General features: G+C 52.6%; 1 protein-coding gene across 1 annotated transcript; it reads right to left on the reverse strand.

The window, feature by feature from the left end:
* Positions 1 to 2,676: 2,676 nt before the first annotated feature.
* CRYGN (crystallin gamma N) lies at positions 2,677 to 14,900 on the reverse strand. The gene is given in 5 exon segments (XM_030826194.1): positions 2,677 to 3,121; positions 4,790 to 4,941; positions 10,852 to 10,997; positions 12,672 to 12,920; positions 14,876 to 14,900. Coding segments are annotated over 4 exon segments (549 nt in total). The 5' UTR covers positions 14,897 to 14,900; the 3' UTR covers positions 2,677 to 3,121; positions 4,790 to 4,808.
* Positions 14,901 to 27,235: the final 12,335 nt, after the last annotated feature.

Here is a 27,235-nt window from a genome sequence, read left to right on the forward strand (position 1 = left end):
CCATCTCTACTAAAAATACAAAAATTAGCCACTGTCAGGATACCGCGGCCATTGAATATATGTCACAGGGCAGGCAGTGCCTCTAATTGGGAAGAAACGAACTACGACCTTAAATAGATGAACTATTTAATAGGTTGGTTTTTTAAAATCTGTTTTAGTATTTCCAAGTGCAAGTGCCTTTATTGCTCACCAGACAATGAAGCACAGGGAGTAACGCAGGAGGAACTACCTGTTTGAGGTTTTGGGGTTTTTGGTTACTATGTTATCAGTTAGGAATGTTTTCAGCTGCAAATAATAGAAAACCTAAGTGTGGTGAAACAAATAGGGGTTCACTTCTCTTACATAACAAGAAGGGTGGCTGCTGATGCTGATTTAGCAGCTCAGTAAGCTTGGTGCCAGCCTTTCCCTGGTTCTCTTGGCTTTTATCTCATGATTACAAGAAGACTGCCTGAGTTCCTGGTGTCACATCTTTATTCAAGGCAGGAAGCCAGGGGAAAGGGGCTTTTTATCCAGAAAGCCAAAGCTTTTTCTGAAGTCCTTCTGTCAGCTTTCATCTCAGTGACCAGAGCTGTGTCCCATGGCCTGGGAGGCAGAGAAAAGAGCATTTGGCTTTTCTGGATGCTTTAGTGAAGGCAGGCAAGGGAGGGAGGAGGGCACTGGGATTGGAAGAGCTAACCCACGGCGTAGGCTGTGGCTCCTTAAATCTTCGTGTGTTTACACTATGAGGCAGCGGTGTAGTGTTTTTCAAACTGGAGAATTGTGACCTACTAGGAGGTTGCGAAATCAACTTAGTGGGTCTCTGACCAGCATTCTTTTAAAGTAAAATAAAATAGAAAATATTGATGCTCAACTAAATAGTGAGGAGCGAGACTGTTTGTGACACAGCTGTGTTAGTTTATATCTAATGACCTACATGTGCGTCTCAGTCAGGGAAGCCGTTGCCACAGGGGATGATGTGCAGAGGGGGTTAGGTGTGGGCTCGGGTCAGACGGCCGGGGGCACTTGGCCTCTTTGGCCATTTATGGCACACATTTTGGCAAGTTACAATCACCCTTTTAGGTCTAGTTCTTCCATTGTAAAAGAGAGAAAATAATATACCCACCTTGTTATATGTAAAAAATGGGTTAGCACACAGTTTGGGTCATAGTAATTACCCAAGAAAATGCTGTTGGTATTGGTATCTGCTGATAACCAGTCATTGCCAGGCCCTGCTTTCATGACCCAATTAGGTTCACTTAAAAGTAGCAACATACTCATACGTAAACCAGAAATGTTAAAATCTCCTCCCCCACAAAAAGTTGACTTTGGCACAGTGCCGTCCACCGAATTCTGCGGGATGCTATTGCAGAAAATCCCAGGAAAGCTGTTAATTTCCCCGCAGGAGGGCTAACGCTGAGGGTGCGGCTTGTGAGTCATTGGCATGGGGCCAGGGGACCCGTGGAAGAAACTTCTCTCTGGCCTTGGTCCCAGGAATTGCTGGGCTTCTTCCGGAAAACTAGCTTCCTTTCATCTTTGGGGCTGAGCGAATGATGGAGCTGATCCTGTTTCCCTGCTTGCTTTGGCCCAATTAGGGGTTCCTCTCTAGCAGAGAGCACAGGACTTGTGCCGGGGAGAAGATTATGGATGCCTCGCTTTTTTCTACAACGTTTTTCTAAGTCCCCTCCGCCCCAAAGATTTCTTCCCGTACTTTTTGTATCTGTGTTTTTACCACAATGGGCTCCTCCCCTGGCCTGGGACCCAGTGCCTCCAAGGGTAAAGCAGCACTTGAGCGTCTGCTCTGTGTGTAGAGGTGACACCACCTCGGCCATCACCAGCCCCATGAAGGGACTTCTACTCAGCAGCCCCACTGGGTGGGAGCGCCCATTTCTACTGCTCGCATGTCTGTCTGTGCAGTTTAGGAATGCCGCAGCTGGGGGTTAGGCTGGGCACACTGTGCAGGGGACATGCCACCCTGCTCCCTGTGCCTGGGACCTAGAACTGAACACTCTACCTCTACGGGAATGGAACCCAGGGCATGACCATCTCAGCCCGCGGAACGATCCAGCCCAACTGGTGAGAACTCCCTCTCTTGGTGTTGGGGGCCAGGCAGGGTGCGTGGAGAGGGTCCTTATAACCTGCTCAGCCCCCTAGCCAGAGCAATCCGACACATGGCTGAGCCCTCTTCAGGTTGAGAATGCGCGCCCTCAGCCCAGCCCTACCCTCTGCCCCTGCCCCTGCCCCTGCTCAGGGAGGGCAATCCTGGGGGTCCCAGGGAAGGCATGGACCAGGACTAGGGTTACCAGCACTGACCTGCTCAGCCCGCCCCCCAGCCCCAGCAAGACTGGGTCCAGGGCTGCCACCCCTCCATGCACAGCCCACGCCAGCTGGGCTCCACAGGACCCTTTAAATCACAATTCCAAAGCGGGCTGGCCACAGGCAAGGAAGCCAGGAGCCTGTTTACACAAATGCTCGCTATTCAGGGCAGGCTGCCCAAGTCACTCCTTCCTGCTGTCCCCAGACCCGGGCTACTAAGGCCTGGGGGTCCGGAAGGCAGGGTTAGTCCCAGGCAACCACAGGGACGCTCCAGGGAGCCCTGCTGAAGGACAAAGACCTCCTCCTCCTGCATCTCAGGCTCCCCAGCAGCCACAGCCAAGAGCCCTGCCAAGCCGATGGGACCCACGTAATCAATAAGCAGGTGACAGACAGCTTCTTCAGGTAGGGAATGTGGGGCATGGTTGCACAGGAGACCCACAGGGTTCCCTGAGATCCAGGGAGGGCCTTCATTCCCACATTGCCTCCCACAGTCCTGAGCACCTCAGCAACAAGGAGTTAATTTTTTTCGATTATGGCAAAATACACATACGATTTATCATCCTAACCATTTGAAGTGTGTGGTTGAGTGGCATTAAGTGCACACACATAGTTGTGCGGCTGTCAGCACCATCTGTCTGTCTCCAGAACTCTGTCATCTTCACAAACTGAAACTCTGGAGCTAAACCTTTAAAACCGTCTCATTCGACAAGTTTTTTGTTAGTTTGTCTTTTTCTTTTTTCTTTTCTTTTCTTTTCTTTTTTTTTTTTTTTTGACGTCCCTGGGCTCAAATTCATCCAACAGGCTTTGACTGAAGATCTGCTGTGGCTTCCTGGGGGGAACAGAGGCCGGACAGCCCTGCTCTTAAGGCACCCAGTGGGGTGAAGAGGCGAGCCAAGAAACCTCCAGCCGAGAAGGCGGTAGTCCGCCAGGCGCAGGCCACCTCGGGGCACAGGAGGGAGGCCCAGGAAGGGGAAGGGGCCAACAGAGACTTCTTGGACCAGCCCTTGGCTGGTGAGAGGAACTTCTTGGCGAGGGGGATGGGGTGGCTGGGGGAATTCAAAGGGAATGTTTTTCCTGTGGTCAGACTGGGCCTGATAAACAGTGTGCAGGGGGCCCGGCAGGGCAGGGGGACCTAGGGCTGAGGACATGAGGGGATGGCTCTGTGAAAGTCCCAGCTTTCCAAAACCACAGAGGGAGGTAGAAATATGTGAAGCATGTGTGGCTCTTGAGGGCCTCTCACCCTCGGTCCATCGACCCCTGGACGGACTTCAGATAAATTACAAGCTGCCCACAAGCACTTTGGTGGGAATCTTGTTTTTCCTCTTTCAGACAAAAAGCAGATTTGCTGACAGATTAGGGAGCAGGGGGCTGGGGTGAGGGGGAGGTCACCCAGGAGCACAAAGCCCATTCGAGAAGCATTAAATCACCAGTTAATGAGGTGCTGCTATGCCTTGGTGCTGGGGAGGAGAGGAAGAGTTCAGGGGAAGCCTCTGGAACTCATGGGAAGGGCTGCTAGGCCTGGTTTTTCCCATGACTCCCAAGGACCTGGACTGAACCGGTGGGGCCTGCGGTTCTCATTTCATTCCCCAGGCATTAATTGCCTATGAGGGGGCGGAATGATTACCACTGCTGTATGTCTGAAGACACTGAGACACATAGCAGTGGCTTCTCCAATGTCACATCCTAGTGAGGGATGGAGTGGGAATCAGGTTGGAGTTTGCAGCCAAGTTACCTTCTCTCCTGTGATGCCACTCCCCTGCCTGCTTCCCCACCCCATCACCTACTGGGTCACCTACTACTAACCAGCCCTCATATGGCACCCGCTCATGGGTCACGCCTTTGGCTTTTACGAGGGTATACAGTTGGTACAACAGATATGATTGTGCTCATTTCACAGAACAGGGTCTGAGGCCTGGAGAGGCTTTGGGTTTGCGCCAGATTCATGACAAAAATATATCTAAATATGCAAATGTGTGGTGCACTATAGGGGAGTGGTTAGGAACAAAAAGGATCAATCAGCCAGCCAGACCTGGGTTTTAGTCCTGACTGCTGTGTGACCCTGGGCAAGTTGCTTAACCTGTCTGTGTCTAGATCTCCTCATCTGTACAGTGGTGATAAGCATATCATCATCTTGGCATTATTGTATGTGATAAGTAAAATTACACAGATTCCAGCTACTACAGAGCCTGGCATAAAGTCAGTGCTCTATAAATATTCATCAGCATCATCACCAACATCAGCTGTGGGCTAAGAGGTGTGAGATTGTGGAGGCCCGAGGCCAGCAGGGTGCCAAGGCCCAAGGAGGCCATGGGGTGGAGGGTTGGACGGCTGTTTCAGAAGAGACAGGGCCCTTGCCATGGGTGGGGAGGGCCTCCCGCTGGCAGATATGCCACACAGAAGGCTCCACCTCCCTAACAAACTGGCAGAGAAATGAAAACTGAGGGCATGATTTTAAACAAACACTCTCCCGGCTCAGAAACAGTGCAGGTGCACTTACATGTCGATCGGTTCCAGGCTCAGAGGTTTGCAGTCAGGAAAGGTGGCTGGGTTGTTGCTGGTTTTGTGGTGGCCTCTTCCGGCCCTTGATCTGATTGAAGAGAGCTGCTCAGCTGGAAGTCCTCAGCTCCGAAGCTTCTAGGGCTCCGTGCTCTGTGGTTTGCAGGTGAAAGGAGGTGGGGCCAGGGCATTAGCGGTACAGAGCAGGCCTTTCGTGGACCCATCTACCACATGGCAGCAGGGAGCCCCTTCCCCTTTCCTGGGTGGAGTGGACGGTTGCCTAGTGGTTTCATGTCTTCATTTGGCCTCGGCCATCATGGGACAGCCTATGGGGGTCCCACAGCAGTCATGGGGCCCCTCTGTCTTTGCCACCCAGGTCTTGGTGGGGCATTGCCTTGGGTGAATTGGGTGACCCATTGTGACTCTTTTTCCATTGTTCTCTCAGTGAGGGATGGGGAGGGGTTGGAGGACACCCAGGAATGGGACAGCCATCCCCTGGCCCACCACACTCAGGCCACCACACTCTGCGGCAGAATCAGCCCCTGAGATTTTGTTTTTCCTTCGGGAACCCTGTGTTCCCTCCCTGAGCTCCCTGCCGTACATCCATCACCCCCAAGGCCTGTCGGTGTGTCTCAGTTCAACTCAGATAGTAACCCAGGGCTCATGGGCTTTCCCTGGGAGTCCTGAGCCGGGCGACCAGCCTAGAGGGGCTGATCCCCAGTCCAAACCCCTCCACCTACTCAGAAAACTGGAGCAAGATGTGTGGTGAGGAGGACCCGGGAACTGAGAGGCCAGTCGGGAGCTAGCTGGTTGGGGGGCCTCTGGGATCGCAGTTGGGGATTAGAGGCCGGACTAGGAGCCAGATCCACAGCCAGAACGCTGTGGGCACGTGGGTGATCCAACCCATGCACCTGGCCCCACACTGACCCCTCATCCAGCCAGGCCTTGTCTAGGCACCGGGCGTGTGGACATCTTTGGGGTCTCCGTGTCCAGGAGCCCCATGCTCAGGGACCTCGCGCCCAGGGCCCCTGCGTGCTCCTCAGAAGCTCAGAGCACTCCACCTGTTGCCTCCTTCTGGGGTGGGCTACGGTTTCCTCACAGGCAGGCTCCATTCAGGACTCTGCTGGGGGGCTGCCGGCAGCAGGGAGTTACCTGGGCCACCCCCAGGGACCAGAGTTCCCCATCGTGGGAACTTTCCTCTCTCCCCAGTGAGTTGGAAGCGTAGGCGTGGGTGCGGAGGGAGTGGGGGGATGCTTTTGGGGACGTGGACCCTCTTATGCCCAGGAATCCCACTGCCTGGGCCAAGTATCTCCTTCCAGGACAGGCTTCTCCCTCCCCTCTCCCCCACAGGGGTGGGGTGTCCCCTCTAGATTCAAGCCCACCCCAACAGGAGGACCCAGTGTCCTGGAGAGGGCCCAGGAATGGAGGAATTCTGCAGGCGGGCACTTGGAGCTGCACCAGGTGAAGACCCGAGCCAAGGCCGCCGGTTCTGGGTCTGCCAGCCCTACTGCTGCAGGGGCTACGGCTGCAGCAGACATGCCCCATGCCCCTTTCTTCCTGAAAGCCCCTTCATTCCCACAGAGCCCACCTGTTCAAGCTAAGCCCCCACCCCAACACTCACCACCACTAATTTTTTTCTCTCTCGCAGGAGAGGGGTCTGCCCTGGGTCCAAACCATCCTTCCAGAGGGGTCTCCCTCAAAAACTCCGAGGCCAAGATTAGCCATGAGGATAAAACCCAGAGATCAGACACAGAGACCCTGAGTTAGGCCTTTGGCCACATGGCCTGGCAGCCTCAACTTGCTGAGTCACAGAGAGGCAGAGCCCCAAGCGAGCCTGGGGAGTCCTGAGCCAGCCTGGGTTCCGGCCCTCCCCCATCCCCATCGCTTCTGACCACCTCTCCCCACCATTCTCCCGTCCCTGGCCCAGGGGGTCCCCAGGAGTCGGGGAAAGCGCCCTGGATCATCCGGCTCCTCCCAGCACTGGGATGCCCACTGCCGAGAGAGCACTCAGAAGCCGCCCATTGGCTTTGAGGACTTTCATTGCCCAAGGTCCTGAGGTCTGCGTCGGACCGCAAGGGGCTGCCCCTGTCCCCAGAGCTGCGCCCAGCCATCCTGGTGGGAGGGCTCGGTTAGAAGGAGTCGACCACCTTGCGGAGCGACTGCACGGAAGTCGCCCCTCTCCACCACGTACATGCGGCCGCGGTAGTTGGGCTCCTCATGTAGGACCCACCTGGAGGCCAGGGGAGTGGGGATCAGGGGCCGCCAGGAAGTTTCCCGGGACTCTGGACAGAAGAGCCTGCACAGCCTGGCCACCCAGCAACCCCTCCCGGCCGAGTGGCCCCTTCACTCTGGGCTACACGAAGGCACCCACGGCGCCCACCTCTGCTTTTATTTCCTTCTCCAGTGCTGTGTGGGGTCCGTGCTGGGGTGTGACACGTGTGGGGACAGGCCCAGTAACGTCCACATTTTAAAACTGACCAGTTCTGGCCGGGCGTGGGGGCTCAGGCCTGTAATCCCAGAATTTTGGGAGGCCGAGGTGGGCAGATCTCTTGCAGTCAGGAGTTGGAGAGCAGCCTGGCCAACGCGGTGAAACCCCCTCTCTACTAAAAATACAAAAATTAGCTGGGCGTGGTGGTGGGCACCTGTAATCCCAGCTACTCGGGAGACTGAGGCAAGATAATTGCTTGAACCGGGGAGGTGGAGGTTGCAGTGAGCCGAGATCGCACCACTGCATTTCAGCCGTCCTTGGCAAGGATGCACTCCCGCCATCACTGCACGCCCCACACACTCCTGTTCCCTGATAAGGACCACCTTGCACAGACAGTGCCCCCAGCACCTGGCGGGGGGCCTGGCACAGAGGGCACCGTTCATTCAGTGAATGCCAGCAGGTTCCCACATGTGTGCTCAACACCGTGTCAGGTACCAAAGGTTCCACGGTCACATGACACGGTTCCTGCCCCCTCCTTGCCCTCATGGGGCCTCCCCTGCAGAGGAAATGGGCTGTGGGGGTGCAGTTGCACAGAGGAGCCTGCAGGGCACAGAGGAGGGTCGGGGAGTCCCAAGCGGGGCCCCTTCCTGTCCTCCTCCCCTTCTGCACACCACTGGGACAGCCACCAACAACCCAGAGAGCAGAAACAGTCAGGACAAGTCTTTACGGAGCCTGGAGGACCTGGGGCTGGTGGGGGCAGGAGAGAACACAGCCCTTCATCACCCAGGAAGCTGTGGGCCCAGCCTAGAAAAGCAGGAAGGTGTGGTGGGGAGGGAACGGGGGACCAGGAGGAAGAGACTGGAGGTCCAGGATAGTGGCCTCTGCCTGGGAAGGGGCGTGTGGTCCAAGGAAGACACCTCAGGATGGCTCGGAGCAGGGGCTGGCCCGACCCTGTCCTTCCCTCGCCATCTCTGAGATGAGTGAGGCTTGTCACGGTGCCTGGCACAGTCTGCCGCCTCGAGGGTTGGGGCCAGGAAGGAAGAGAGAGAGGCAGAGGGTGTGAGCCAGCCTGGAGCACCTGCTGGGGGACTCAAGGCAGGCCTGGTCCCCACCCTCAGGGCCCCTGTGTCCATGCCCCTCACACCTGCAGCTTTCCCACCCCACACCTATGCCAGAGCTGGGGCCTCATAGGCACCTCAGGGAGTCAGCTGGTCCTTTCTTACCCTGTGATGGGCAAGAAATGCCCCAAGCCATGTCCTGGGCCACCCCCAAAAGGAGGGGACAGGGAACCGCCCATCCTCCCCTCCCTGTGCTGGCTGTGGCTACTGGGAGGAGGCAGAAAGAGGAAAGGGCAGGGGCCTGTCCTGCCCACATCAGCACCGTGCCCTTCCCCAGGTGAGGGTGGGTGGGGGCAGAATGCCAGTGCATTTCCCTCCGAGAGCCCACCAGGACGTGGGTCTGAGGGGCTGGGTCATGAGAGACGGAGTCTTGGCAGCGGGAGGTGGTGGAGGGGCCCTGCCTCGCCCACTCCCCAGACCCCAGGAAAGGCCTCCTAGCAGTGTCCCCTCCAGATCCAGGGGACCTGGGGGCGTTACCTCCTTGACAAGGGCTTACATTTGTGTAAGAGTAACAGTCTTAGGCAGCAAAGGCTGAGCTCCTGGGTCCCCCACCTAGGATCCCGATGGCTGGCTCCTCGCAGGGACAGTGGGGATTGTGTGCCCCTCAGTCAGAGAAATATCAGCCTCCACCTTCCCCACCTTCATTCTCAACAAGCCCCTGGGTGTTGGGGGAGGGCCGGGGGGATTGCGTCTAGGGCCCCAGGACATCCTCCATGCAAAGGCGTGACTTGGGCCTTACAAGACGCAATTTAACCAGCAAGTTTTCCAGGGCAAATTCTTGTTTTGGAATGCCACCCCTGGGCTCCAGGTGCCACCAATTTAGGGCAAAATGCAATTTCGTAAAATGGAATCCTGGAGCTAGCTAGAGTGACAGAAACAGCAGGAAGGGGGCCAACATCAGGCCACTGGGGAAAGGTGGGATGTACACCCTTGGTTCCAGGACCTCCCCTGGATATCAAAATCCGAGGATGCTCAAGTTCCTGATATAAAATGGCATTGTATTTGCATATAACCCACACGTATCCTCCCACATGTAGTAAGTCCTCCCTTAACACCGTCAGTAGGTTCTTGGGAACCGCGGCTTTAAGCACACGATATATAACAAAGCCATTTCTCCCCTCATCAATCTTATAATGAATCCACATTGAACAAGACCATATATTTGAGGACCTGCCATACATCGTTTCACTGAAAGTCACAGTTTCCAAGAACCCACCCACAATGTTAAGTGAGGACTTACTGGACTTGAAATCGTCTCTAGATTACCTATGACACCTGATCCAACATAAATGCTATGTAAATAGTTGTACAGTATCTTTCAGGAAATAATGTACATATTCAGCATAGACACAATCGTGGGGGGATATTTTTGCTGTGCAGTGGGAGCCCACGGACATGGGGTGCCACCTGTGCCCAGCTGTGCCTCGGCTCAGTCTCTGTCTCCCTGCAGTCCCTCTGCCCCCTGCATCCCCTCCGCAGCTCCCTGGCCTTGAACCTCTGGGGTATAGAAGGCAAATTGTTTCTCAGTTGCTTCGATAGGAGCCAGAACCATGCACGGCCAACTGGAACCTGTGTGAGGGGCTCTTGGCCTGAGGGGAGGGGACTGAGGCCTGGGAAAGCGGCCAGCTCTGGAACAGGGACAGACACAGGCTTGGCTGCAGTCTCAGCTGTGCCACTCCCATGGGGCGGCTGGGCAGTCAGCCTTCTGAGTCTCAGCTTGCCCTTTGTAGAACGGGGGCGATAATATCTACCTGACCTAGAGGTGTGGGCTGGACAATGAAAATAGATGGCCAACTTGAAGGTGCTCAGAGGGTAGTTGCAAAAGGGGAGTGTGCGGGAGGGCAGGAGGGGGCATGCAGGCTGCCCTTGGTTGACCAGGAGGAAACCCAAGTGTGGGGCAGACAAACCCGTCTGGGTCTGGGCAAAATCCTCCCAGCTACTCTGTGTCCAGAAGTGAGCCACCCCAAAGTCCATCTCCCGCCAGAGGCCAGGGTGGTGGGGGTTTGCAGAGAGGCCCGGTTCAGGGGTCAGCTCTGCTGGGTAGGCGCGGGGCAGGGTGGGCTGGTCCACCCTTCTCAGAGCAGGTGAGCCCACTGTGGCTTTTCCAGCCCATAAGGCCCTGGGGGATCCCTTGGTAAGCAGGTGTCCCCCGGCTCAAGAAAACCAAAGGCGGCCTCTTGTATCAGATCAATCGCAGAGAACCGTGCAGCTTTCGATGCATTCTCCTACCTCTGTTCCTGGACTGAGGCCCTAGAGGGAAGGTCTCAGGGTGCCTCTGGGGCCCAGGGTCCCTCTCTGAGGCCCTTCTGGGCCACAGGGGAAGCTCCCCACTGCTTGACTGCGGCAGGTGAGGCAGCTGAGGAAGGGAGAGGGCCTGTGGGGCCAGGGACACGCTGCCCACTGCGGGAGGTCTCATTCCCACCCCACCCACCACCCCTGCGTGGCAGGCAGCCTCCCACGCCTGGTGCTGAAGGGCCTAGCTGGGCCTCGGGGTGTGGCCACGTGGCCTGTACTCACGCTCCATCCCCGTACACCTTGATGGCGTTCACGCAGTTCTTGGCCCAGCCCCTACTCTGGAGGAAGGGGCAGTCCTCCAGGAACTCCAGGCACTGGTCCGTGAAGTTGCAACCCTCGAAGATTTCTAGGCGGAAATGTTCCCCGTGCTCCAAGACCAAGCAAAAAAGAAGGAAAGAAGGAGGTTGCTGTGAATTCCCCTCTCCCAGAAACAGGAGCCCCGTGCAGGAAGGAATTAGGAGGTACCCAGGGCACTGGGCACCCCCGCCCCACACACTTCAACCCCGCACTTCTATTTGTTCTTTCACACGAGATGTGGTTGGAAGAAAGGGTTCTATTACTCTACAAATGTTCCAAGCCACTGAGCTGGTCCAAGCTCCTCTTTCTACAACTAGAAAATCTGAGGTCCAAAGAGGGCCAAACTGACCGGAGGCCAGCTGTCACACTCAAACCAGGGCTGGGGTCACGGGGCTCCCTCTGGGTGCTCAGCCTGGGGGGCTCCTGCCCTGGTCACACCAACACACTCCCGGTTCTGTTCTCCACCCCTGGGCCGCAGCCCACAGGCAAGCCTTCAAATGATAACATTTTAAAACTGTAATAGAACCTTTTAGTAAAACATAAAGCCAAAAATCTAAAACAAATACCAGATCTCATGTGCTGAAACCCCTGCTGGCCTTGACATCATCATCCCCTAGGCTCAGCACGTCTCCCTACATGATTCCCGCATTTCCAAAAGGCAGAGGAGGGCCAGCCCCTGCCTGGCTCAGAAGCCGGCAGGGCCTGGTCTGCGTCACAGCTGGCCCCAGGATAGCTCTGAGGAGAACAGCAGTTCGCAAGATACCACGGATATTTTTCGTATAAATAGCATTATGCAGGGTCCAGGGCCAACCATTTAAATTTCTTTTTTCCAAATGTACCACAGCCTGGAAGAAATACTAAGAAAGCATTCTTACAGTTTGAGATGCCAAAGCCAGCTGGTTTTGCAACTGATACAGAAAAGAGAGGGGGCACCACACAAAGGCCCCTTTTCTGGGGTTCCTCAGATGTTCACCAGAACCGCCCAGCCCAGGCGTCAGGGGAGGGTCCTCAGCAGACATAAGCGAGACTCTCTGTGATGAGAGACGCGCACCCCCAGGCTCAGGAGTCCGCCACTTCCCACCTGAAGCTCCAGAGCTCACAGCAGGTCAGTGAGTACCCATGACCTGGGGGAACAGCCTTGCTTAAATCCCACCCTAGGAGCAGCTGGACAGAAACAGTCCTTCACCACGGGGGAGCCAATACCCCTCGTCTGCCCTCCCTGCACACACCTCTTGGGCGGCAGCTACCTGTGTGATTCCAAGGGACCTGCCCCCCAATTTTCCCCTGACAGGCGGGTGATTCTTCAGCTTTCTCCATCAGCCATTCCAAGACCGGAGCATGGAAGGCTCCAGAATGTGCTATAAGACCACCTGTACCAGTGGCCACACTAGGCCCAAATCGGCCTCCCATTGGCTGAGTGTCCCCTATCTGGCTGGAAATCTACATTTGGACGATTTCAACAGCACTTTAAATGGAAAATGCAGCTAGATTTTTGGATCCGAAACTTCAAGTGGTTTATTGATACCTGTATGAAAACTCAGGGCCACTCCCGCTCGGTTCCCAGCAACTTGGCCCCCCACCTACTCACCTCATGCCAGCAGGTGGCTCTGGGTATAGCTGCCTCAGTCTTACAGACTTTAAAGCTGGGAGGCCCACACTCCCCGATTCCTTGCCACTGTCTGCCAGGGCTGACCCTTGGTCCCTCCAGCAGGAAGACTCAGCCCTCGGTGGACGGGCCCACTCACCATTCCTACAGGCCGACAGGAGTCCATGTGGGCACTGTGGCTGTTCCAGCGGAAGAAGTCGGGGTAGTCGCTGTGCTCCAAGATGAACTGCTGGCCCCGGAAGTTGGGGTGATTGAAGCAGACCCAGGCTCCGCCCTCCACGCGGATGGAGTTCACTCAGTTCATAAAGCCCCGGTCCTGGAAGTTGTCACAGTCCCCGAAGGCCTCCAGCTTCCGCCCCGTGAAGTGCTTGCCCTCATAGAGAGTGATCTAGAAAGGGCAGGTTACAGAGCTCAGGGTCAGGGTCTTCTCTCCGTCAGTGTTGGAGGCTGGCATCTGAGTCCCAACACCCTGGACGGAACCCCTACTCCCAGGCCCCCAAAAGCCCAGACCTGCTGCACACAGTAGGTGCCCAACGCTATTTGCCAATTGGGCAAAAGAATGAACAGCTGCCAGGCTGATGCCATACACAGCTCCTGTTCCTCCCCACCCTTAGGCGCTCACAGTGGGGCAGACAAATTTCAGCAGCGGTTTGGGGACAGGGGTTTCCCCTTTGTCTAGGTGCCCATTTCAAAACGGGCTGTTTTCAACTTCCACTGCATTTTTAACTCATTTTTTAATTCTTAAAACATGAAGCCGATAATAACATTAAAGGAGGTGTTTTCTTTTTTTTTTGAGACGGAGTCTCGCTCTGTCGTCCAGGCTGGAGTGCAGTGGCGCGATCTCGGCTCACTGCAAGCTCCGCCTCCCGGGTTCATGCCATTCTCCTGCCTCAGCCTCTCCGAGTAGCTGGGACTACAGGCGCCCGCTACCACGCCCGGCTAATTTTTTTTTTTTGTATTTTTAGTAGAGACGGGGTTTCATCATGGTCTCCACCTCCTGACCTCGTGATCCGCCCACCTCGGCCTCCCAAAGTGCTGAGATTACAAGCGTGAGCCACCACGCCCGGCCAAGGAGGTGTTTTCAAAAGAAGAAACTTCGCCCACAACCCTCTCATGGTAACCCAACATATATTTTGCAGAAAGTCAGCTTCCTGGGATTGGGCCTTCTTCACTGGAGAGGCTGAATCGGCCAAAGCCACGTCAGGGCCTGGCTCAGGATTAATGTTCTCAAAAGAGGGCTTATACGTGCCACCCTGTCTCTCTGTTTTGTAGGTCGCACCTTTGGGTAGCAGGCATGTACCAGATCTGGAGCTCCATCACCCTGGTGGGAGTTCAGACATCGTGTCCTATAGCTACGTGGCACTCACAGGTTGTCCTTGTCCCAAAACAAAACAAAGTGAAGCAATAACAATCCCCCAGACTCCTTTCCTGCTGTGGAACCTAAAATCCCAACCATTCAGTAACTCTTTGGGTTTCAAGAACTGTGGCCCTAGAAGGGGTCCGTCAGAGTGCAGTGATGTTCCCTATCACTATGGTCGTTTGTGCCTCACCAGTGTCTCCAGTTCACTCAAAGGAACATGAGAATTGCCCTTCCAGGCCCCTTGGAGTCAGGCGTGGCCACATGCTTTCACCAGAAAGGAGGCAGACACCCCGGTGTTCTGCACCCCAGAGTTACTGGGGCCCTTTGTTACTGAAGCATCACTTGGCCCATGCAGACTCATACAGCAACACAGTCACCCCCAGACACTCTGGAATGTGGCCTTGGAGACCAAAGGCTTCATGGGAGTGGCTAGGCTAGGGGCACTGCAGAGGGGGAGGGCCAGGTCTCCGGTCCTTCCTGCACTAGGCACGGCTGGTAGAGGGCGCCTGAGACCTTCGGGGAGGCCTGGGCACCAAAGGGATTCGGGGCTCCCTCAAATTTCAACATTTTTCAGAGAACCAGCCCTAAGTGTCCCTGAAGAGACCCTGAGGAAGGAAAAGCCACAAGGACCAGCCTTGGGCAAAGAAGCCGCAGCAGTGGGGCGGAGGGCTGTGGGACAAGCCAAGCCTTCCCCACCTCCCCCGCCACAGGAAGCCCCAGGGATTCTGACCACCCTCCCCGCTCCTGACTGCGGGGCGAGGGGTTGGAACCCCAGAAGGAAGGAGCGGAGATGGAGACCTTCCTATCCACCCACAGCAGAGAGGCCCCAGGCCAATAGCGAGGCCACCCCATTTTATTAAGAAATTAAACCAGCTTCCCTTGGATTTGTCACCATCAACAGTGTGCACCCTTCTGCATCCCCTAGCACAGTGGGCGAAGGCGGGGTCCCACCCGGTTTCCTTGGGGTTGAGGGACGCACTCACCTTCCCCGAGCGCTGCGCCATTGTGCGCCCCGCCCCGTCCGCGGGTCCCCGTTTATACCGGGCAGCGCCCTTCTGACTCAGCGCCTCCCCGGACAAAAGATTTGCTGGGCCGGCCCCGGCGCATTAGTGCTGTCGGGTGTGCTAAGCCCGAGGGGCCACCAGGCTGTTGGGACCCGCCGCGGCCACCCTGTGCCACCGCGAGTTCAGCCCGCCCTGCCCGGGGTCTCCGTGTGCTCTCCGCGTTTGCTCCCAGGCCTTCTCCCTCCCTAAGCCCTCGCGCCCGGCCCGCGGCTGTCCCTGCCCTACCCTGGAGTGGTGGGGGGAGGAGGGGAGGTGTCTCTCCAGCCCTCCGACCATTCTTCCCCTGCGCTGCCCCGCAGCCCTCAGGCCCATCTCCCTCCCTCCCAAGGCCTGTTCCGAGCTCCCCAGCCCACTCCCCTTTCTCACCTGGCTGCAGGTAGTCTCGCCTTGGTGCCAACTTGTCTCCACGAGGATGCAACCCAAGCTTCCCCGGACAGATAGACAGCCCTTGACCGCCCCTCCCCTGGCTGCTCTGGTCTGAGCTCCCAGGTCCCCACCTTAGACCTCCGGCTCCAACTCACCCAGCCCCTGATGCACCCCCCCACACCCCACAAAACGCCAGGCCGGGTCAGGCCTCCCTCTCCTCCCGCTTTCTTCCTGCCTGCCTCCCTCCCTGGCACTCTCCCTCCCTGGGTCCCTCTCTCCTTGAAGATCCTGCCTAGGGTGCCCAGGTGACCCACGCTGCCCTGAGCTGGGAGCACAGTGCTCTGCCCCTTGCCTCTCTGCTGCACCAACCGAGCCACCCTGGACGCCCAGGATCAGTTTACAGCACAAAGCAGCCCCACCGCGGAGGGAGAGTTCCCCAGGGCCCAGAACGAAGCACTTGGCAGACAGCAGAGGCTCAGAGATTGTGGAGTGAGCAGAGCGAACATGGAGCCCACAGGATGTGCAGCCCCCAAACGGTTGGGGAGATGAGCTGGGAACATGGGACTCATGACTCAGATGGCTGGGGTGGTGGGGGACAGGCTCTGAGATCAAAGGAGAGGGGGACAGGTGCTCCACAGCAGCTTCTGCTGGAGGGGAGGGAGGAGTTTGGGCTGCTCTTCCCTCAAACGGTGTATTTTTATGACCATTTCACAGATGAGACACTGAGGCCCACGAAGAGAGGTTATGTGATTCTTGGGGCAGAGGGGTGACCTTGCCTCTGCTGTGGGAGGTTTTCGAAAGGAGACAGGGCACGAACCAGAACCTGCATGTCACCCTTGAACCCGGGGACGGTCTTCCCCAGGGACGCCGCCCGGCTGCCTCCTCTGGCTCCCTTACTTGCCAAGCCACACATTCCAATGTTTCTCTCTGGACCTGGGCCCTGGTGGGGACATAAAATTAAAAACAAAATCTCCGGCCAACCCAGAAAACTTCTCCACAAAGGTAGAAGGAAAAGAAAACAATGTTATTATTGAATAAACTTTAAACTGGAACGTGATCTGCATCACGATCTCTCCCCTAAGAGATGGCGAAGATGGAGAGAGATCTCACTCTTCCGTAGCCAAGCAGACAACCCACTGCATTCATGTTTTCAGAATAAAATTGCTGATTTTCTTATATCTCTATGACTGGAGGTGGGTTTTGCAATTTGGAGTCAGGTGACAGCTGAAGTCAGGCTTCTCAGGAAACGGGGAGGGTGGGGACACTTACTCCTTGATGTCAAGACTCAAAGAGATGGTCCTGGCTCCCAGAGGAAACACGACTGAGTTGTTGATTGGCAAGAGGCTTGTTTAGCCATTAAAAAGATTTACACACATTTGAAAATGACAGAGAAGGAAATTTTGCAAGAAAAGGGAGGAAAGGGAAGCCTCTTCCCTTATTTTCAACAGGGAAAAATAAGCCTTAAAAAAAGGTTTTATTTTTTAGAGCAGTATTAGGTTCAAGCCGAATTCAGCAAAAGGTACAGCAATTTCCCGTATACCCCCTGCCCCTCCATACACACACACACACACACACACACACACACACACACAGCCTCCTCCACTATCAGCGCCCCCATTAGGATGGTACATTTGTCACAACTGATGAACCTGTGTTAAACATCGGGACACAGGATTAGAAGTTGAGAGAATGCCGCATAGACTTTGTTAAAATAACACATTTTAAAAGCCTCTCCACATAATGTGGTTGATTTTTCACTCTTTGTCCAGTTGAGTATGTAAGTGTTTGACTCTTAACTTTTTCTTTGGGTCTTCATCTCCTTATAAGGGCTCCCGTGCCACATAAAACTTGTATTAAATAAGTTTGTATGCTTTTCTCTTGTTAATCTGTCTTATGTCAATTTATTTCTCAGGCCCAGCCAGGACCCTAAGAGGATGGAGGTAGAACTTTGCTGCCCCATAGTGCAATGTCATGGTTCCACCATATAGAGTATTCTCGCCGCCTTAAAAGCTCCCTGTGTGGGCTAGGCATGGTGGCTCACACCCGTAATCCCAGCACTTTGAGAGGCTGGGGCGGGTGGATCACCTAAGGTCAGGAGTTTGAAACCAGCCTGGCCAACATGGTGAAACCCTGTCTCTACTAAAAATACAAAAACTAGCCAGGCGTGGTGGCAGGTGTCATCCTAATGCTCTTGGGAGCAGAGTGGTCCTGGGGCTTGGGAGAGGCCATCCTGGGTAGCGTTTGAGAGACAGGACTCAGGACTCCCCTCCAAATTGAGGCTGTATGTGACACCACTGTGTAAGACCCCCAGGTTCTGCCCCCTTCCCCACTTCCTTCTCCATGCCCACCCCCAGCTCCAGCCACCGTCAGCACCAGTAGAACTGCTGCAGGAGCCTCTCAGCATCCCAGTCTGTCTGCTCTGGGCTCCTCCAGACCGTTCTCCACCCACAGCCAGAGCGGCTCCTTTCCCTATATATATTATGAGTCATTTTAGGCAGCGAATCTACCTTCCAGTTTAAGAAATAAGACATTACAGGCCAGGCAAGGTGGTTCATGCCTGTAATCCCAGCGCTTTGGGAGGCCAAGGAGGAAAGATCGCTTGAGCCCAGGAGTTTGAAATCAGCCTGGGCAACAACACAAGACCCTGTCTCTACAAAAAAATTAAAAAATTAGCCGGGCATGGCACATGCCTGTGGTCCCAGCTACTAGGGGAGGCTGAGGTGGGATGATTGCTTGAGCCCAGGAGGTCAAGATTGCACCACTGCACTCCAGCCTGGGCAACACAGAAAGATCCTGTCTCAAAAAAAAAAAGACATAAGACAGGCCGGGCGCGGTGGCTCACGCTTGTAATCTCAGCACTTTGGGAGGCCGAGGCGGGCGGATCACGAGGTCAGGAGATCGAGACCACGGTGAAACCCTGTCTCTACTAAAAACAAAAAAAAAAAAAAAATAAGCCGGGCGTGGTGGCGGGCGCCTGTAGTCCCAGCTACTCGGAGAGGCTGAGGCAGGAGAATGGCGTGAACCCGGGAGGCGGAGCTTGCAGTGAGCCGAGATCGCGCCACTCACTGCACTCCAGCCTGGGCGGCAGAGCGAGACTCCGCCTCAAAAAAAAAAAAAAAAAAAAAAAAAAAAAGACATAAGACATTACAAATAAGGGGGCTCCTAGGTGCTTTAATGTGAATACTCACTTAAAACCTATAATCTGATCCTATCTAAAATTGCTCCATGGCTTCCCATGGCCCTTCAAGTGAAGCAGGGCCCAGGACACGCAGGACCCTGAGATCAGGCCTCCTGAGATGTTGCACCCATCCTGGGGTGCGGTCCCAACACCAGAGCTGAGCTTCCCAGGGCTCAAGGACCTGGTCCCCCTGCCTGCCCTCCCCCCAGCCCCACTCCCCGACCTCTCTCGCCAGCGCATACCATCCCATCTGTGTGGGCGAGGTGCTCAGCGCTAGAGCTGTGGACACCAAGGAGGAGGCGTTCGAAAGATGTTTACAAATGGGCTGGGTGCGCTGGCTCACACCTGTAATCCTAGCACTTTGGGAGGCCGAGGCAGGAGGATCGCTTGAGCCCAGGAGTTCCAGACCAGCCTGGGAAACAGGGTGAGACCTTGTTTCTACTTAAATTATATATATAATATATATATACATTTATATATATTATACATATATATATATATATATATATATATATATATATATATATATATGAGAGAGAGAGAGCCCAGGTGAGGTGGCTCACGCCTGTAATCCCAGCACTTTGAGAGGCCGAGGCGGGTGGATCACTTGAGGTCAGGAGTTTGAAACCAGCCTGGCCAACACGGTGAAACCCCGTCTCTACTAAAAATAGAAAAATTAGCCGGGCGTGGTGGCGGGCGCCTGTAGTCCCAGCTACTCGGGAGGCTGAGGCAGGAGAATCGCTTGAACCCGGGAGGCGGAGGTGCAGTGAGCTGCGGAGGTTGCAGATCGCGCCACTGCACTCCAGCCTGGGCGACGACAAAGCGAGACTCCGTCTCAATATATATATTTATATTTTTAATAAATATATATATTTATTAAAGATATTTATAGACGAACAAAAAGTTGGAAACACTTTGCATACCAAAGCTCAGGCGTGGGCGAGAGCGGGGAGACTAGACTCCATCCGCGGTCCAGGGTTGCGTGGGGCAGCGATGCCCGCTCTGCCCGACGCTCCGCTAGCGAAGCGCAGTTTGTGGTCGCCGGGCCCGCGGCTCCCGCCTGGGCTCCGCGCTGCCGCACAGGGCTGCGGGTTCCTCTCTCCGCCTCCTGCGCCCGGTCAGCTGCGGACGACCCTGATGAGTGCGTGAATGAGAGCATGAACAAGGGAATAAATTCGCGGAGGCCAGCACCCCCAGGCTGCAGCGCCGGTCGAGGGCCCCAGCGGAGCTCGGCGGGGCTGCGGGGCGGTTCCAGGAGGCTCGCCCCCTGCTGGGGACCGAGCCTGTGTCTTGGCGTGGTGGCTGCCGGCAGGCAGCAAGGAAGGGGGTGTAAAGAGCCCAGTCAGGCGGAGTCCCTGCCCTTCCGAGGGAGCCCGTCTGCGAGTGAGCCCGTCTGCGAGTGAGTCGGGCCTGGGCCTCTGCAGGGGTCGCCCCGCCAGCCCGGGCCCCCTGGCTCCTCCCCATTTCCAGCCGGCGTCAGGGAGGGGGCTGCAGTGCTCCGGAGGTCATCGGATTCCAGCAGGGAAGGAAGGGCGGGACTTCTGCCCCCCAGAAGACAGTCCCTGGGTCTCCCACCCTGAAAGCCAGCGAGGTTCGAGTAAATGAAAGTTGCTGAAGCCTGACCCCTCGTGGTGGGCACAATCACCACACACCCCAGGGCGGCCGCGGGAGGATTCAGAATTAAAATTATTATTGCCGTTATATTTGTTTAGAGATGGGCTCTCCCTATATTGCCCAGGCTGGTCTTGAATTTCTGGACTGAAGCGATCCTCCTACCTCAGCCTCCCAAGTAGCTGGGACTACAGGCGGGTGCCACCACATCTGCTTAGAATTATAATAAATTCGAATTCTCACAGTGCTTACTTATAGCCAGCATCAACTAAAGCTTAACATATATTAAGTCATTTAATTCTCTCAACAATCCTAGGAGGTGGGTTCTGTCATGATCCCCATCTTAAGAGTTGTGGGGAGTGAGGCCCAGCCTGCATGAGTAACTTGCACAAGGTCACAGGGTCACACAGCAAGCAGGCAGTGAAGCTGGGATTTGAATCCAGAATTGGTGCCCTTAACCTCTACAGAGAATTATAACGCAAACGTTTCCTCACCTTTGTGCAGTTTGAAAAGCACACCAGCTTTATCTATTCATGTTCTTACTTTATTTTATTTTATTTGAGACAGAGTCTCACTCTGTTGCCCAGGCTGGAGTGCAGTGGCGCAATTTCAGCTCACTGCCTCCTGGGTTCAAGCAATTCTCCGGCCTCAGGCTCCCGAGTAGCTGGGACTACAGGTGTGCGCCACCACACCCGGCTAATTTTTGTATTATTAGCAGAGACAGGGTTTCACCATGTTGGCCAGGCTGGTCTCGAACTCCTGACATCGTGATTCGCCCCCCTCAGCCTCCCAAAGTGCTGGGATTACAGGTGTGAGCCACCGTGCCCGGCCTCATGTTCTTATTTTAGATCTCGCTTCACTTCCTTCTTCCTCACCTAAGACATCAACACATCCTGATCGAATGACTCAAAGGCTGAAAATATGCTCATCCTTTAAAAGCTACCCCTCAAAGTGCAAATTAAAAGCACAGTGAGACATCACAAGTGTCGTTGAGGGTGTTGAGCAAGTGGGACTCTCACTCACTGCTGGGGGGCGTGTGAAATGGTACAGTTACTTTCGTTTTTTATAAAGTCAAAATACGCTTACCATGTTAACTGACAATTCCACTCTTGGTGTTTACCTAACAGAAGTAAAAACACAGACCCCCAGCTTTGCACATGTTATAGCAGCTTTATTCATCACAAACCCAGCCTGGACGCAGCCCAGGCGTCCACCAATGGTCGAATGATAACTACATCGTAGTTCATCCATACAACTGAATACCGCTCAGCGGTAAAAAGGAACAAACTCCCGATACACAGATTTGGGCAGGGAAGGAAAGGCGGGACGTCTGCACCCCAGAAGACAGTCCCTGGGTCTGTCTTCTGGGCATGAATAAATCCCAGAAACATCCGCTGAGCCTAGGGAGCCAGACGCAGAAGACTGCACGCTGGGTGGCTCTATGTGTATGAGACTGGACAAGACACAGGACTCTTTGGTGCCAAACAGTACATCGGTGGCCTCCTGGTACAAAGCTGGTGGTGGCAGAGATGGTGATTTTAAGACATAGCACAAGGGAACTTTTTGGGGTGATGGAAAGTTCTATATTTTGATTGTAGTGGTGGGCACACAGGTGGATACATTTGTCAAAACTCATCAAAGTTTACACTTAAAATGACTGAATACAGTAATCTCAGAACTTTGGGAGGCTGAGGCAGGCAGATCACTTGAGGTCAGGAGTTCGAGACCAGCCTGGCCAACATGGTGAAACCCTGTCTCTACCAAAACGTATAAAAAATTAGTCGGGTGTGGTGGCGTGTGCTTGTAATCCCAGCTACTTGGGAGACTGAGGCAGAAGAATCGCTTGAACCCGGGAGGCAGAGGTTGCAGTGAGCCAAGATCGTGCCACTGCACTCTAGCCTGGGCAAAGGAGTGAGACTCTGTCAAAAAAAAAAAAAAAAAAAAAAAGTGAATACATTTACAGCACAATCTGACAAGGCTTTAAGACAAGAATTTGGGGTGTTTAGAGAGATAAGCAAAGCGGTCATCTGAAAAGGACAAGAAAGCCAGGTGCAGGGACTCACACCTGAAATCCCAGCACTTTGGGAGGCTGAGGTGGACCAATAGCTTAAGCTCAGGAGTTCGAGACCAACCTGGGCAATATGGCGAAACTCTGTCTTTACAAAAAATACAAAAATGAGCCCGGTATGGTGGTGTGTGCCTGTGGTCCCAGCTACTTGGGGTGAGCAATGATCGTGCCACTGCACTCCAGCCTGGGCGACAGAGCAAGACCCTGTCACAGAAAAAAAGGGTGTTCCAGAAAAGCATAATACACACAGCAGAGAAGCCTTATTTGACGCAATAATGGCTGAGGACTTTCAAGGGGGGTAGAGGTTGCAGTGACTTGAGCCCAGGAGGTGGAGGTTGCAGGGAACTGGGATTGCACCATTGCACTCCAGCCCGGGCAACAGAAGGATATCATGTCAAAAAAAAAAAAAAAAAGGACAAGAAATCATGAAACAAAAACAAAGAAATAAAATAAGTCAAGTATGAAAAAGAATCATTTAGAAATTTTGGAAGTAAAAAATATAAAGTAATTGAAATAAAAATTTTATGGGACAAACTCTAGACTGGGCCCAACAGAGGAATTTAGGGAATTCACAGATGGCTCTGAGAAATTCCTCCAGAAAGCAATGTATAGAGAAAAAAATGAAACCATGATGCAAAGTTAAGTGACATGACTGAAAGATTGATAGTTCCCACATACGTCTAAAGAATGTTTTAGGCTGGGTGCGGTGGCTCATGCCTGTAATTCCAGCAGTTTGGGAGGCCAAGGCAAGTGGATCACTGAGGCTAGGAGTTTGAGACTAGCCTAGGCAACATAGCAAGATCCCATCTCTACAAAAAAATAAAAACATTAACCGGATGTGGTTGCATATGCCTGTAGTCCCAGCTACTTGGGAGGCTGAGGTGGGAGGATCGCTTGAGCTCAGGAGGTTGAGGCTACAGTGAGCAATGATCGTGCCACTGCACTCCACCCTGGTGACAGAGCAAGACCCTGTCACAAAAAAAACGGTGTTTCAGAAAAGCATAACACAAACAGCAGAGAAGCCTTATTGGAGGCAGTAATGGCTGAGGACTTCGAAGAATTGAAGACACTCTTGCATCCTCTGGTTGAAAGTACCCTCTGAGTAGTAAACAAGATAAATGCAAATGCTGTAACTACACATCAAGACACATTGTGATGAAACTTCAGAACCTCATGGTTAAGGAGAAAGTCTTCAAATATGTCAGTGAGAAAGCTGGATTGCCTCCACATCAACAGCAGACTTCTCAACAGCAGCAACACACCTTGGAGGAAAATAGAGAAAAGAATTCAAAGCACTAAGGAAAGATGACGGCCGACCTTGAACTTCATGCCTCGCAAAACGACCTTTCTCCTTTTGTTAAATTGTAGTGAAATACACGTAACAGTTTAAAGTATTTTGAAGCATCCGTTTCAGTGGCAGTAAACACATTCATCGTGTTGTACATCCATCGCCGTTATCCATCTTTTTACCTCTTTTCATCTTGTAAAATGAAAACTCTGTCCCTATTAAACACCAATTCCCATTTGCCCCTCCCACAGTCCCAGCAATCTTCTTTCTACTTTCTGTCTCTAGGAATTTGACCACTCCTGGGCCCTCCTATAAGTGGGATCATGCAATAGACCTTCCTTTTCAAGGCTGAATAATATTTCATTGTACGTACGTATTGCTTATCCAATCAACTGTAGATGGACACGTTTTCACTATTGTAAATAATGCTGTCAGGGACATGGGTGTACAAATATCTTTTCCAGAACCTCTGATAAACTCTTATTAAGCAAGAGTAAGGGCAAAAGAAAATCATTTCAGACAAGCAAAGACTCGAGTGTTTACCACACAGAGGCTATCACTAAATGAGTAACTGAGGCCGGGCGCGGTGACTCACGCCTGTAATCCCAGCACTTTGGGAGGCCGAGGCGGGTGGATCACGAGGTCAGGAGATCGAGACCATCCTGGCTAACAAGGTGAAACCCCGTCTCTACTACAAAATACAAAAAAAATTAGCCGGGTGTGGTGGCGGGCGCCTGTAGTCCCAGCTACTTGGGAGGCTGAGGCAGGAGAATGGCGTGAACCCGGGAGGTGGAGCTTGCAGTGAGCCGTGATCACGCCACTGCACTCCAGCTGGGGCGACAGAGCGAGACTCCGTCTCAAAAAAAAAAAAAAAAAAAAAAAAAGTAACTGAAGGACATACTTCAACATGAAGAGGAGAGAACCCAGATGGAGGGGGTAGAGGATCTCAGAGATAATAGTGCAGTTAGCAATAAGATGTGTTGGTAAGTTTACTAACTAGTTACAGTCTTTCAAACGTGTTCTTACAAAAAGGAAAATTAAAACTATAGAGTATACTATCCATTTGGGGTCAGAGAGCTCTTCTTTGCTTCAAGAGTAAAAGAAATATCAGAGAACTATACTTTTTTTTTTTTTTAGTTGGAGTCTATCTCTGTTGCTCAGGCTGGAGTGAAGTGGTGCCATCTTGGCTCACTGCAATCTCTACCTCCCAGATTTAAGTGATTCTCCTGCCTCAGCCTCCCAAGCAGCTGGGACTACAGGCACGCACCACCATACCTGGCTAATTTCTGTATTTTTAGTAGATACGGGTTTTCACCATGTTGGCCAGGCTGGTATGGAACTCCTCAGGTGATCTGCCTGCCTTGGCCTCCCAAAGTGCTGGGATTACAGGCATGAGCCACCATGCTAGGCCAGTTTCTTTTAAAAATGTGCAGTTACACATATGTTTATTGCGGCACTACTCACAGTAGCAAAGACTTGGAACCAACCCAAATGTCCAACAACGATAGACTGGATTAAGAAAATGTGGCACATATACACCATGGAATACTATGCAGCCATAAAAAATGATAAGTTCACGTCCTTTGTAGGGACATGGATGAAGCTGGAAACCATCATTCTCAGCAAACTATCACAAGGACAAAAAACCAAACACCGCATGTTCTCACTCATAGGTAGGAATTGAACAATGAGAACACATGGACACAGGAAGGGCCTGTTGTGGGGTGGGAGGAGGGGGGAGGGATAGCATTAGGAGATATACCTAACGTAAATGACGAGTTAATGGGTGCAGCACACCAACATGGCACATGGATACATATGTAACAAACCTGCACGTTGTGCACATGTACCCTAGAACTTAAAGTCTAATAAAATATATATATGAAAAAAAATAAAAGTAGGGAGTTTCACATAAAAAATAAATAAAAATGTGCAGTTAAGCACAAATGTTAAACATTGAGGGAAATCACAAGAAGAATTGAATTTCAAACATTCAGGGGGAGGGGGGCGGAAAGGAATACAGAAACCTTGTTAACCAGAATACAGGAAAAAAGAAAGTAAAAAAGACAATAAATAAAACACAAAATAAGATGTTAGACATCAAGCACTAACGTGTCAGTAATCACAATAAGTGGGAATAGATTTTATTTATCCATTAAAACATAAAGATGATGGTGAAATTGGACTCAAAAAATCAAAGTCAGCTATATATACAGCTTACGAAAAATACATAAAACTGGATCACACAGAAAAGCTGAAAAAATAGTCACACATAAATGTCAATGTACAAGAGACTGCCATTGTATCAATATTCATAATGGACAAAACGGAATTTAAGGTAAAAAGCATAAATCAAGATAGATAGGGATGCTACAAAATATTGAAAGGAAGGACCAAAGAGCTTACCATGGTTTCTTTTTGCCTGGCAGGTCAGCCTCAGAATTTTAGCAAAACCAATATAACTATAAGGAAAAATTAGCACATCCACAGTCCTGATGACAGCATCTTTTATTTATTTATTTATTTTTGAGACAGTCTCACTCTGTCACCCAGGCTGGAGTGCAGTGGTATGATCTTGGCTCACTGCAACCTCCGCCTCCCTGGTTCAAGCGATTCTCCTGCCTCAGCCTCCCAAGTAGCTGGGACTGCAGGCACGTGCCACCACACCCGACTAATTTTTGTATTTTTAGTAGAGATGGGGCTTCACCATGTTGACTAGGCTGGTCTCAAACTCCTGACCTCAAGCGATCCGCCCGCCTTGGCCTCCCAAAGTGCTGGGATTACAGGTGTGAGCCACCGTGCACAGCCCAGAATTTTTTTTTTAAATATCAGAAACATATCAAGGGCCAGGTGTGATGACTCATGCCTGTAATCTCATTGCTTTGGGAGGCCAAGGCTGGAGGATCCCTTGAAGCCAGCAGTTCAAAGCTGCAGTGAGCTATGATGGTGTTGCTATAGTCCAGCCTGGGTGTTGCTGTAGTCCAGAGCAAGATCCTGTCTCTAAAATGGAAAAGAAAGAAAGAAAGAAGAAAAAGAAAGAAAGAAAGAAAGAAAGAAAGAAAGAAAGAAAGAAAGAAAGAGAGAGAAAGAGAGACGGAAAGACAGAAAGAGAGAAAAAGAAAGAAAGAAGAAAGAAAGGAAAAAAGAAAAGAGAAAGATCAAACCGGCAAATGCTTGGCAAGAATACTGAAGATGTGAACAACAGAATTGACAATCTTGATCAACGGATAAATATAAAAGCTGTGCCGGGCGCGGTGGCTCACGCTTGTAATCGCAGCACTTTGGGAGGCCGAGGCGGGTGGATCACGAGGTCAGGAGATCGAGACCACGGTGAAACCCCATCTCTACTAAAAATACAAAAAATTAGCCGGGCGTGGTGGTGGGCGCCTGTAGTCCCAGCTACTCGGAGAGGCTGAGGCAGGAGAATGGCGTGAACCCGGGAGGCGGAGCTTGCAGTGAGCCGAGATCGCGCTACTGCACTCCAGCCTGGTTGCCTGGGTGACACAGCGAGACTCCATCTAAAAAATAAATAAATAAATAAAAATAAATAAATATAAAAGCTGTACGCAATGAATTGAGATCGTTCCTTTGTTCCAAAGACACATGGACTCTGATTGCAAAGTAACTAAATTAGAAATTAACAATAAAAAGATAGTCCTCAAACACTATATTTTGGAAATGTAAAATGCACTCCTAAGTAAGTTATGGCTTCAAGAGGAATCATGAGAGATTTTAGAAAAGATTTAGAGTCGAATGATTAAAAAAAGA

This window comes from Nomascus leucogenys, chromosome 13, assembly GCF_006542625.1.
Source record: "Nomascus leucogenys isolate Asia chromosome 13, Asia_NLE_v1, whole genome shotgun sequence".
In the NCBI taxonomy this organism is placed as follows: domain Eukaryota; kingdom Metazoa; phylum Chordata; class Mammalia; order Primates; family Hylobatidae; genus Nomascus; species Nomascus leucogenys.